The following is a 13,681-nucleotide window of genomic DNA, read 5'->3' as shown; positions in this document are numbered from 1 at the left end:
TTCAAATTCCCAAGCAATTATAAGAACAAAACCCACTTTCTATCAGTACCTTAGCCAGCTTAAAGAGGGCGCTCACCAGCTAATGACACAGCATATGCCTTTAAAGTCTTGGCTAGACCAGTTTATTGCTTATTAGACATGGACTAACACATTTAAATAAATATTAAAAATATAGCATTTTGTTCCAAATTACAAAATGGTCAGAGAAATTTGACCATTGTGTTTCTATGCCATTATCTTTATAAATTGTCCTGTAAATTGAACAATCTTCTTTGTCTTGGGGTTTTTCTCGCACATTTAAATGTGATTCCTACAGTGGCAACAATGGCTATCTCTGCTGAAATAGGTATTAGTAGGGCTATGGGGAAAATGACTACTCCTGATACAGCATCTTGTCATTGCATTTCACATGAATTTCTACAAGACAGGATGATAGCACAAGGATAGTCAACATTAACACTATACTTCTATTGTCTGGGCCCTCAACAAAGCCTATTCAGCTCTTTGGGAAGATTTCCGACAGACTTCAAGAGGCTCTAGGCCCACTCATACCTCAGCCTGAGTCTGAATTTATCACCAGTGTGCTGAATTCAAAATAAAAGCTGAGGGAGTTGAGGAGCTTCAGCACATGTATTCATCAGGCCCATTGGATCTGCATATATATACAGTGATGTATTTGCGAACAGGAGTGGAGTGTGAGGGAAAAAAATAAAGGCAATTTCTTCTCTGTCTCTGAAATCGAATACATTTGCAATCTTTGAGTATCTCTTTCTTGTGTATTTCCCAGAATTTTCTCTAGCAATTGCATTATTTCTAGTAGTAATACAAATACAAATTTTACTTTCTATAGCACCTTACATCCAAAGATCCCAAAGCATTTGACAAGCATTCATCAAGATCTGGTTCACATTCCCATATGACTAATATTCCATAAGTATTTTTGATGCACCGTTTTCCCAGCTTTGCAAGTCAGATATTTGTGTGGCCTTCCGTCCCCCACCAGGAGTCTCACATATAAATCACTGCATAAATACTTAAGGTACCAAACAGTTCCTTCAGGTCACAACAGGAACACGTTGTACGGAGCCATGATTCACTACAGGATTCTACAGGCCCTAAGAATTCATCATGGTGGACTCTACATGCAGTTTGGATTTTACATCTGCCTTTGCTGTCTAAGTATAGAGGTTTATAAGTATAAACACATTTTTTTAGGAATATTTGTACTTTATGTACATATAAAAGTACTCACTTTATTTTGCTTTACATATAGCAGAATGTTTCCATGTGCTCCTTGAACATACAATGTTACAGGAACAACTGAATTTCTCATTCATAAATGTCATGTTCATTTTAGTAGCAGGTGCACTTTTATTTCATATACCTGTGTAATTTAGGGGAGGAGAAAGAAGGGGCTTTTTCAAACACTGAATAAGGAATTGTAAGTGTAATGCCACCAAGAGTACTTTTAAAAATAAATATTAAGTATTTGGACCCTTGACATTCTGGAATGAATAAATTATTTAACAAAAAATGTGTTAAGACTGAATGCAAGGGTTAAAAGCAAAGGGGTAGAGAATGTAATCAGAGGTGGCCTCACACTGCTAAGACAGGCCTGTCCATAGCTGGTGATCGCTCCTTTGTGCTAACTTAAAATTTCACACTAATGGCACATCAAGAGGCAAAAGCAGTTGGGCACATGCACTATGGCAACCATGTTCACTACTTAAGAATATCCTGTCTCCAGATTCCTGAGTACTTTACCATATTCTGGAAAAAATTAGGGTTTTTTTATTTTTTTTTTAAGATGCCAAAGGATTGTCTAAGACTTTACAGTGTCTCCTTTAAGACTTTTTTTTTTTAAATGTTAAGATTCAAAAGCTATGAAAAGTTTGGCACATCAGAAGTTCAGCTATACATATGGAAAAAAAATGGAATTCAGAGACTATTTTTTAAAGACAAGCTATGATGCACAGATGTGCACACTTGCGGACTTGTTCTGTTTCACAATATGAAATCTGCAGTTTTTGTTTTCTAAAATAATCCAGAATAAAAACACATTCACAACCTGTAGGCTGGCACAGCATACCTGAGTGAGAATGTATAACCCCCATCTAAAACAGTAACTTAAACCTTTATCAGCATCCAAAAGGAAAAAGACAAAAGGTAAGACTTGTAAGACAGCTATTGATTCATTTAAGTTTTCAAGTCCTGATGTCTGATATTTAATATATGTCTTCATCTAAATTAAAAAAACAAAACAAAACAAAAACAAAAAACCCAAGTTCATGAAAAATTAGGGAAACAATCTGTCTCACACGTTAAGAAACATTTAAGACCATTCTGCTGATGTAACTGTAGGAGCCACACATGCATGCAGGCTCTTTAAGAACTTTTGTTCAAAAAAAACCCAAAAAAACCCAAATGAGTCTGAGTACTTTAATTCTGTGAACACTCCTCAGTTGGCACTGACTGCCTCATGGGCTTCATTTTCACTACTATAGTCTGATTTGGGATCATCCTCATAGTCCTCGTACATTTCTATTTCATCCTCTCCATTTATCATTTCATTTCCAGCAAGGCTTCCGCTGTCTGTCTTCATACCATAAGTGCTCTGAATGACGGGGATGCTGGGCTCAGGGCTGGCAGAGGTGCTCGAGCAATCTGATGTCATCTGAGGTGATGGCGTGGTAGTCGCCATGGTAATAGCACCAGGATAGACAACCCCCGTTCCCGTGGTGATTGGAATTTGAGGCTGTTGTCTGGAAGGAAAAACAAGAAGGGAACGTGATTTCCTGTGTTCAGGGGAGGGAAGACCTTCCGCAAGTCCACATGAAAGCAAAGCCAGTGGTTTCCTAGAAAGGCTGCATGCATTCCTCTGGGGTTCACAGTCCGGTCCTGTATGGTACTGGTTCACCTGACCTCCCCACAAGGACAAACGGAGAGCAAACTGTTTAGTAACTACCAGACATTGATTCTTTTATGTATTTTATATGCTTATTTAAACTATACTGCAAACTAGCACTTGGACAGAGATCATCAAAAGGCTTCAGGCACCTGTGTGACGCCTAACTGCTACTGCAGACATCATGTATCCAAAATCTAAATCATCCAAACTCCTGAAAAGAGCTCCTATTAATGAGGGGACCTCAACATTGCCTAAAATGGCACACAGGTGACTAAGTAACATTGTCTAAGTATGTAATTTTCTATTTAAGTGTTAGACAGACTCCTATGTCATTGAGAAATACTTCTGATATTTTACTGCTGGCTTTTGATTTTTATTTAAATCCATTATCAGAATGCCATTTGTTCTTCAGGATTTAATGTGTAAGACTTTTTTAAGTAAAGTACTTAAAAAAAAGAATAAATGTTCTTTTTTTCTATGGTAACCACCAGTCTACAAAAATTAAAGACTTCCTCCTGAGGACCCAATGTCAGATCTGATTTATTTTGACAATGCAAATACAGAGGAAGGCTCAAATAAGGGTGCAATACTTTTGACATGTCTTACCTCCTAATATCTAACTATGCACTATGTAATGTTGTCTTTTTCATGCACATGTGATTTTAAGCATCCTGGAGCAATACCACACTTCAACTAGAGGAGGCTCATATCGCTGCCAGTGAAGCAATTCAACACAAGCTTTACTGTAGGCATGCACATAGCTGTACTAAGTGATGCAATGTCTCTTCTTACAGTGATGTACGTATATTTAAATGCTTTGCTGAGTAAAGGTCAGGTTGCTGAACCCTTTCCATGGTCAAGCCTTTATTGGCTACAAATTAATTAAATCTACTTCTTACATTTGGGTTAATTAACTAATAACATACTTTCCATATTAAAATACTCATGCAAATATTCTTTTATTATTTCTGGATCATTACCTTTAGTAAAGCTAAGAGAAAAAAAAGGAATCTGGCTTCTCTGAAGGAAGAGAATCTCCATTGTACTTCAGACGTAGCACTGAATGAACACACTCCAGTACTAGAAATACCCAAGTGCCCTGGAAGATGCTGTTTTAGTATTGACTAGTTATTGAACATACATGCTTATTTGCATAATCTATTTACAGAATAATGTATTTTAATGTATTCACAACCTTCTTTAGAGCAATATTAACAAAGTATTAGAGAACTATTATATCATTTTAGCAGGAGAAACAGTCAGATGTGTTAGAATAGTCTAATGAATCTATAAATTCTTGACTACTGTGTCATTCTATGCTAAAATTAAAAAAAAATAATAATTCCATAAATCAGTCTCTCACAAATCCTTAATCACTGGCTAAATCAATACACAAAATAATGTAAAGCTTATTTACAAGACCCTAAATGTTAAGTCTTTATTGTTCATTGATCAAACACTCATTTTGATAAATATCACCTTACAGAGTTACTGATAAACCAACGTCCTTCATTTGGGAACCAATACAGATAGTCCAATCATGAACACTCTGTGTAAGATAATACTAAAATAGCATGTAGCACTGTCATTGCTGGTACTGCTAGTCTGACTCCTAAAGCCTCTGCACAGCTTGAGAAATTCAAACATCTGTTGTGTAAGTATGGTACACCTGGCTAGCAGCGAGCAAAAACATTGCAGTAATTCATTTGACACAGTCATTATACTCCTGTTTGCAAATGATGATTTGCAGATGATTTACAAACAGCTAGGGATTTTTCACTAAATTTTCACTTTTTAAATGGTCTGATAAATGTTCTGTGAAAACAATTTTCAGCCAATGTATTTGCTTGCAAGTGATTTTCTACAAACATCTTTCAATACTTTATCCATAAAATTGAACACCTACCTCACATGGGAACATTTCTGTTTTAGGATTGCGTGTTGTCAGGAGTATAAACTATTACTGTTAAAAACCCACATGTACCTCCTCCACAACTTTTAGACCTAGAAAATGTTCACATTAATGACTGTGTCCATAAAGCAAAAGAAAAAGAAACCCATACACGGTCACATCAAAATTCTACATAGTTGTCACCAGGCCATACACACTTAATTCTCTCTAATGTGCCCATCTCACAACTGCTGGTACTAATATTTTTCCAGTGTTCTGAGAATAGGTAAATTCACAAAGCAAAGCATCCCCAAGCGTTCATTAAAGGACACCACAATATTAATGCCAAAAGATGTTTTGAGAAAAGGCATTTTTACAACTCTTCCAATAAAAGTTACAGAACATACTCAAAGAATGATAAGAGTGCAAGCTGCCCTTCTGTTACAGATGACACTAAGGATCACAACCCCAATATCCATCCCTACCTTTCCCATCAAAAAGTTTGCTTTTTTTCAGAAGCAAAGTGCCTTTTTATAAGCAGCATGAAGGAGAAAGGAAAAAAAAATCTATTTAGGGCAAGACTGTGAGGTATCTTCATAAAATGATGGTTGTCTGTGTTAAACCCTAAAGGACAGACTAAGTTAAGAAATTCAGACGTTCTTTCAAACATTTATCAAGCCAGCAGAACTCTTTTCCATACCCACATTTCAATGGGACAGGATATATTTGACCAAGTACCACCCATTTCAAAGTATAAAGGGAGCAGGTCATCTGAGCATAATGAAGCAGAATTTAGAGAGATACCTTTTACTCGAGAATGCACCAAATGCATGGCAAACTACAGAATGAATCTAACTGGTAAACAACTTGGTCAGTGTAACAAGAAAGTTAAAGGCTTTCTGAATTTGCCATTCATAAACTCAGTTCTTTTTTACATGTTAAACAAAAATCAGACATGGTGTGGATGCCTGCTGCTGGGTGGGTAGTAACTGGAAGCTTTAAATCACTTGTATCTCACCGTGGAGCTGTAAACATGTGGTAACTACCACCTAAATGGGAAGTGTCTGAAATTGCTACCCATTTGCTAGTAAAAATTTGCTAGCACTTAAACATGGGCACCCACACACCCCCAGTAACTGGACACCCACCTCTCATTTGAGCCCTGTTATTATTTAGAGCTGATCAGGTTGTCACTGTAAATTCTGCTCAAGTTGCTGTGTTACATCCCAGAAAGCGTTATTTTAAGATATCACAAACTATATGGATGGTATATGTTACTGGAGATAAGTGTTATCATTTTCTAAGTAATTAAATTTTATAGGATGGAAAGGGAGGAAGAAATCAGAGCATTTATTTAAATTCTAACCACTCTCTCTGAAAGGAAGAGTTGGAGTTTCTAACCTATGACTCTGGCCATTATGTTTTCTTTTATTTGTAGTTCTTAAAGGCATTCATGCTAAGAATATTTTTTCTAACATTAAATTCCACATGTTTAATCCTTGTATCTAGCTAGAGCTTTGCCTATCACAGGAACTTGTAGTGAGGAGATAAAAGCATGCTTTACTTCAAGCTCCAGGTTACAATTCAGCTCAGTTGCACATGGTTAAATCAAGGATGTTTTCTGCCTGGTTAGGATTTCCAGAATTCAACACTGATCTTCCTGTCTCTTCAGATCTGTCAGGAATGGTGACACGTGGCTACATACCCTAGCTGCAAACTCTTATCTCCACCATCTCCTCTTCGCCCAAGAAATCTTTATGCAGCCAATTACTACAGCTCTCTTGCCTCTCTGCTCTGCCAGGTTTGCTAACATGTCTGTCCAGCCTGAGGTCAAAGATTTGGCCCAAAACAGTTAGGTAAATATAAAAAAGAAGATAATGAAAATTTTTAGACCTACTGACCTGCTCACAGGTTTGTGGCATTAATATTCTTAGGATTTTCCTGGAGAACATTACACTTTTGACTTTTGCAAAGCTAACTAAACATTTAAATTGGCAAATTACCATAGTTTTCTGATCCCTTCCCAACTATTTTCTGACAGCTTTCTAAATGACTGAAGCAAAATCCATTGCGTTAAGAAAAATGCTTCTATGCTACACACCCCTGAAACTTACATTCCCATAAGGAATGAAATAACAGTAAATCTCACAAAAGCACCCATTGTGTACTGACTCTAAGTTCAAGCTACAGGAGTATAATATTACAGCCTTATTCAAAACCGCGGTCTAGCAACATCCAGACTATGTGTGTACAGTAGTTATAAACACTATAAAGGCTTTATTCTAAACATCTTACACTGGTAAAACACACAAAAAAGTTACTGCTTACATCATTTTGCAGAGAAATGTATATATCATATACTTGTATTTAGAGTGTGTTAGACTGTAAAAATGACTGAGAATTGAATTATTTTTGTAAGACAAGGCAACGAAAGACAGACTCTTAACTTAAAATGTCTGAATTTATGGTTTATATATGATCCATTTGTTAGTTCGCATTTATTTATGTATTACAAAAAAAGTACAATTGAAGATAAATTGTAAATCACACAAAGTCTGTTCAGGGATTAACTTACGCTGAAGTTAGCATTCACAACTTCCCATTAATAATTTTATTATTAAAAATAACTCAACTATTTTAAAGACATAGCTGGCTTCAGATTCAGCTTCCACTAGATTAAAACCAGAAAATTTTTAATATACCCTGCGTTAAACATGAATTATTTCTGTATATTATCTGCCTCATTTAGAACAAAATTCATTCACGTAGGGACGCAATAGCAGGCCTATGCACATTTTAAGTTCCACTCTGTTCTTTCAAAATAGTTCCTAGATTCTTTGTGCTGGTCTATCACATATATAACATTTATCTCAAAACATGAATTTCCTGCCAAATTATTAAAAAAATAATTTTCACTCTTTTTCAATTCTTTGGAAGCTTTTCTTCAAAAATCAGAACAGAACCTGGCCATTCATTATCTTATTTCTCTATTTTATTTTAAAGCCTGGCTAGTTTGTATATTAAGAGTCTCTAAACAACTTTTGTGCATCTTATCAATGTTTATCAAAGAATGTGGCTCACTGAAGTAAGTAGTATGAGCTTTTTGCATCTTTAAAGTTCAAGCAGTGTAAAACTCTTTCTGGTTTGTGATGGGGGGGTGTTTTAGTTGTACTCGTGGCAGCATTATTCTGTGCTAGCCAATGTCTCACCCGAGGGGATCTGGTAGGAACTAGCCCTTACTGGAGTGCTTAAGCCAGAAATGGGCATTTGGTTTAAGAGAATACCAAATATAAATATGAAAGAATATAATTTTTCTTGCTATTTATACTTTCCTCTAGCCACCTGTTTTGAAAGTCTATCTTTCACTTCACACATCTCCTATTTATCTTTTTATTCTGCGATCATATTTTTTTGCCATTTTGGCATACCCATTCCCAACTTAATTGGTATGTTCTTTAAAAAAAAAAAGAAAAAACAGTAGGACTTCAAACAGTATGAAGCACTTGGCACGTTTCATTGGATTCTATTTTGTACTTACACTGAATTATTTACTGTAAACAAAAAGTATATTCAGTCCTAAAAACCACATTTGTCTCCTATTTAATTCTGAAAAGGAAACTGCATCTCAACTCCCACATCTACAGTTCTGAAGGACAGTTTATACTGGCTGTTCCATCAAAACACTGGAAAAATGACGGGTGTACGAGGTCAGTCAGGAAAACTACTCCAGCTGATGCTTTATGTGATATTTACATTAAACACAAGGAAGAGTAAGTTTAAGAAGTTGATGGGCTCAATTACTGTGTTTCACTTAATTATAATCTGATTTGGATGAAATGTTGCTTTTTATTACTCAGTAAACTATTCTGCTGAAATAAATGATGCCATGTTTTATGTTTCTGTTCAGAAAAACTGTCCTGTTCTCATTTTTTCACCCTTTTTGCTTGGTCTCTTCCAAGAATTTTGGTTTTATTTTTTTGTTAGGGAAAAGGGGAATTTGGGGCTACAGCAGGAAGTCACATAAAAGCATGAAATTATTTTTTAAAATCACAGTCTGTGTTTTCTCAATATAAAAATCTATATTGATACTGAGCTGCAACATGGATCTCATTTCACTTTTATTGAATGCATCCATTAGACGTCATACCCCTGTTTTCATCACTTGCATAACTAGAAGTCATTATTTCTGGTAAAGTCCACTGCATCATTATATAAGTGGACAAAGGCCATTTACTCTTACTTTAGAACTTCTTCAACATAGATAGAGCATGGGGAAGTGGACTTAGCATAAATATGAATTAGAACCAATCCTTTCAAGAAAATGATTACATTCTCATGGTCTGTGATCTTACCGTTTGATACATGAGAAAGATGTTATGTTTAGGTTGTACTAGCTGTTTAATTTTGAATAGTTTTGGGGTATTTTTTATAAATCACAAATCTTAAATCCTTCCTCTGTATTCACCTCCATATTTAGCCACCACTTCCAATGTGTAAAATGCTACTGCTTAGTACTGTTTTGAATTAGCAAACAATTCTGAAAGTTTTCAGACTGCTGTTTTGGCTTTCTTTTGCATTTCTTGTCTAGATGTGATTTTGTCTGTCAATCTGCTTTGGAAGCCATAAGCTAAAGTTTCATTCCCTCAATCTGAATATAATTTGTGATGTGCTGTATAAATTCAGATTTCTACTTAAGAGTTCTATGTACAATGCTGATGGAAGCCTATTAGTAAACAATTTCCCTTAGAGTGAAGAATAAAAAACAATGTCAAAACTAGGGACTGGAAGGTTATGTCAAGATATCAAAACCACTTCTATTTACTGACTGAAGAAAAAGCCCACATTGTTGCAGGCTGTACCACAAAGTAATTGACTGCAACAGGAGTTCTGCATCCCAAGCCAAAAATGAGGACACATAATCAACGTCAAGGTCAATTATCTGGTAGTGAAGTACGCAACAAAAGGAGACTATTGTGATTAGAGAAATAAGCAGAACATTGTGAATTTGGAAAGGCTGGCACTGGAGATAGCTTTTAGACTCTGTAAACCACCAGAAACATTGTGTTAGAGCACTGAGCATCACAGATTAATTCATAAAAAAAACCAAGAGAGAGAAATCAGTTGTGGTGCAGTTGTTTCACTGGACTTTTATCTGTAGCCTGTAGATCTTTCATAGTGCTGCTTTCTCTGCTGAAGACTAGAGGAAATACTATCAAAAAACAGACAATGTTTTTAAAACTGTGACAGGATCTTTTTGAGCCATATATTCTGAGTTGTCAATCTACTCAGTCTATCTATACCCTACTTGAAAGACTCTTCCTAAAACACTTATTTTTTAAAAAATATTTTTTCCACAGTTCTATATATAACAAAATTCCAAACAGCCTCATGCTATGATATCATTCATTAATCTGTGTTTCTAATGTAAATGCTATTCCTCCTGTCCCTTTCCCTATTCCCCCCTCTTCTGACTCCTTATTCTACACTGGAATAATCTTTTTCTCTTTGTTCTTGTCTTAAATTAGGAAATGCTCCTGGAGTCATTACTAACCCAGAATGGATTAGCTTACTAATAGCTCACAAAAGACATGATTCAAACCTTTAGAAAAATGGCAAACAACTTCTTTTGACTTTAAAGGATTCCACAATCAGTCTCATAATCAGCATTCAGTGGCAAGCTGATAGCTCCATATTCCATGATATGTCTTATGTTTTTCACAAGGTTTTACAGGTTCAAATCCTTACCTTCTAAATGGCATTAGTCAGTGACTTAAACAGATAAGTCTGTCTGTTTTCCAACACCATGCTCTGTCTTTGAAAACAATTACAACAATAGTACTCACCCTACAGTAAAAAACTGCCTCATCTCCTGTCTTCGAGACCTCATCAGTTGTTTGTATTCACCAATACGCAGTTTCTTGCCATCAACAATGCAGGTACGTTTTGGTCGAGGTTTGTATTTGTAATTAGGATACTTTTCTAGGTGGATTTTACTTAGCCGTGCTTGTTCTTCATAATAAGGTTGTTTCTCTTGATTTGACATGGACTTCCAGCGAGAACCTATTAACACAAAACACCAGTGAGTGCTCAAGTAAAGCAGGTTTAGCTTTACACATACACATTTCAACATGCCTTCTTGCCATAATAAACACATTTTAAATAAGTTAATTGAATAAACTGATCTGAATTTACATCAGCCAATGCATATATTGCAAAAGACAACCTGAGACACCTTAAAAGAACCTTGACTTTCAGATATTGCTGCAGATTAAGCATATGTAAATCTCTATTAAATAGGTGCATTTAAAATTAATAGTTACTTCTCAAAATCTCAGCCTCATGCTGCAAAACAGTCTATTTAATTTTTTACAATATGCGTATTAATCTGTGAATAAGTCTATACCTTTGTAATACCATGCACATTATTATGGTTAAGTAAGGTCTACAGCCATATTTTTACCGTTAAAAGCTTAACACATTGCCTAGGGATACATGCTGCTTTCATAGTTTTATGAAGATTTGGTTTATATGCTCTTACTAATAGATATTAATATCTTGCTATGTAGCAGGAAAAAATATCAAAACCTTATAGATTCAACAAAATTATGAAAAATCTCTTGCTACCTGGGTGTCTTAAATTTACTAATCTTCTGATATAAGCTTAGCATAATATTGGCCCCTTACCATATTTTAAATCCTATTATGCATATTATCTTCCAGTCAGATGTAATAAATGCACAAAACTGCACTGAGAAAGTTACATTTACCAAACTTATATTTAAAAAAAAAAAAAAAGGAAAAACAGAAAGCACATGGTAATTATATACACTACTTCAGGTACTGTAAACTCTCATTGAAAGCTGCACCAATAAAAAGTTTAAAAATTAACAAAGTGTACACAGGAAGAGGAAAAAGTATTCAGATCTCTTGTATTGTTTATAAGGAGCTATCTAAATACTTGAATAGAGAAGGGATTTTTTTTCTTCCTAGGGGATAAGAAATGCAGAAAATAGCTTTTTGGTGTCTTTTAGATGAATAAAATGATTACAGCTGTGGTAAACGTGGGTGGAAGCTATTCTTTTACCAAGATTTTTCATACATCAACAAATGGAAAAGTTGTATAAATATTATCCGTAGCCAGCAATACTCTATGGCAGTTCTAATATTTCAGTCTCTTTTCTCATTGTCCTGGAAAAGTTGCACAGATATTATATGGACATAGACTTATTTGTGGCAGAGCAGATACTGACAGGTTAATTCCACGGTTAACAAACACTCAGCTGCTGGCACTTCTGAAATATTTATGCTGGAAGTTTACATTCTAATGAATACAGTTACTATGCTCCTAATAGTTTTTTCACAGAATGCACACAAATAATATAGATTCCCTACAGCTGCCAACATTGAAACAGTGCAGGTTTTATACAAAACTGAAAGGCTATTCATGTAACTTACTTATATGGTAGACAAAAATATGAGAACTACCAAGTAAGATTTTGGAAGTTTTAGGACAAAGTAACATTTATTTCTATGCATTCTCGCCTTTGATTGAACTAAAATACAACAAACTTTGGTAAGAATGTATTTGAACTCAAAGTTTACAATAAAATGATTACAAAGGAAACTTGATTTTTACTTTTATTTATTACGAGTTACATTAGGAATCTGTCTTTCACTTCAAAGACTCAGAAAGCAAATATAGGTTTTAACATTTCACCACTCATTCTCACGTATGTTTCTAATTCTCTGGAGGGATCTTAAAAAGCAAATAAAAATTTCTCCAAAACAAGCCAATTTATTTGCACAGTGGCAAAATATAATCCATGGTATATTCCCTGATTGTCCCAATCCATACAAATTAAATATTAACTATGGTGTCTTTTAACTAGGCAATATTTTAACTGTATGATACTAGTGCTTCCTCGGCTTTTTGAACACGGTAACATTTTGAATCAAACATCATTTGGCAAGAGAGAAGGTATAGATGTACATGTCTTTGGAACTGTGCTAGGTTTCTTTCTTTGACACTGCACTGTCTGACATAAACCTTTGATTTTGTATTTTATTAATTTTTTCCCAGTAATTACTCCAGCAAGTACCATTTTGCATTCAGATGATTTAGAGTTCAGGTGATTTCTAATGGAATTAATTGCAATTAGACCTTTTATCAGGATACACCCTTGCAACAGATTTCACAAAACATTCCTTTTGAATGCTGCTCTTTAGTGCATGTTGTGACTCTGATGTTGAAAAGAAAAAGCATTAGGGAAGGGACAGAGAGGGAAAAGGAATGAAAATGAAAACAACTCATGAGTCTTCATTTGTATAATTTTCAGTAAGTCCAATTTCAGTGAACATCTCCCAGACAATATGTCCTAAAATTAGAGAAGTTGCATATCCAAGAAGGAAGTAACTAGCCTGTGTCACCAATAAAAATAACCTCATCTTTCCACAGCTTCAAAAATAATGAACCTCTGACAATTGCCACTACTACAGCAGAGCCTTCTGAGCTTCCCTCAGCTTGGTTCAGTCACAGTCCTGACTTGTTCATCGCCTTGCACTTACCTAGGATTTTGCTAATGTTGGAGTTGTGCATGTCAGGGAAGGCTTGGAGGATTTTTCGACGCTCGTCCTTTGCCCAAACCATGAAAGCATTCATTGGTCGTTTGATGTGCGGTTCGCTACTGGCTCGGCCCCGCGAATCCCGGTAGACTCGTGCTTCAGCCACAGTGGCACCTCCTGTTGGCCAACAATAATACTGCTGTAGTTTGGCTGCAGAGCCATTCATTGCTTTACTTCCTGTAATGTCAGGGCAGGAAGAAACAAGATGGATGCAAAACATTATTACGTGGATTACGCAAGCGCTTTCAGTGCTGTGTTTA

The 13,681-nt window shown here is 35.5% G+C and overlaps 1 protein-coding gene across 2 annotated transcripts in view; it reads right to left on the bottom strand.

Moving 5' to 3' along the window:
- Positions 1–2,458: 2,458 nt before the first annotated feature.
- Positions 2,459–13,681, bottom strand: part of SOX6 (SRY-box transcription factor 6) — a 220,119-nt gene continuing 208,896 nt past the window's right edge. Inside the window, exons 12-14 of one of the 2 annotated variants that reach the window (XM_029085874.1) lie at positions 13,365–13,598; positions 10,643–10,859; positions 2,459–2,762 (exon numbers count right to left, since the gene is read on the bottom strand). In XM_029085874.1, the coding sequence (XP_028941707.1) occupies positions 2,459–2,762; positions 10,643–10,859; positions 13,365–13,598 (755 nt within the window). The remainder of the gene's footprint in view (positions 2,763–10,642; positions 10,860–13,364; positions 13,599–13,681) is intronic. The other variant, XM_010171617.1, reaches the window with a different exon arrangement.

Source organism: Antrostomus carolinensis, unplaced genomic scaffold (genome assembly GCF_000700745.2).
Source record: "Antrostomus carolinensis isolate BGI_N321 unplaced genomic scaffold, ASM70074v2 scaffold5577, whole genome shotgun sequence".
NCBI classification, from domain to species: domain Eukaryota; kingdom Metazoa; phylum Chordata; class Aves; order Caprimulgiformes; family Caprimulgidae; genus Antrostomus; species Antrostomus carolinensis.
Note: the sequence above shows the minus strand (reverse complement) of the source record. Positions and strands in the feature narration are given on the sequence as shown.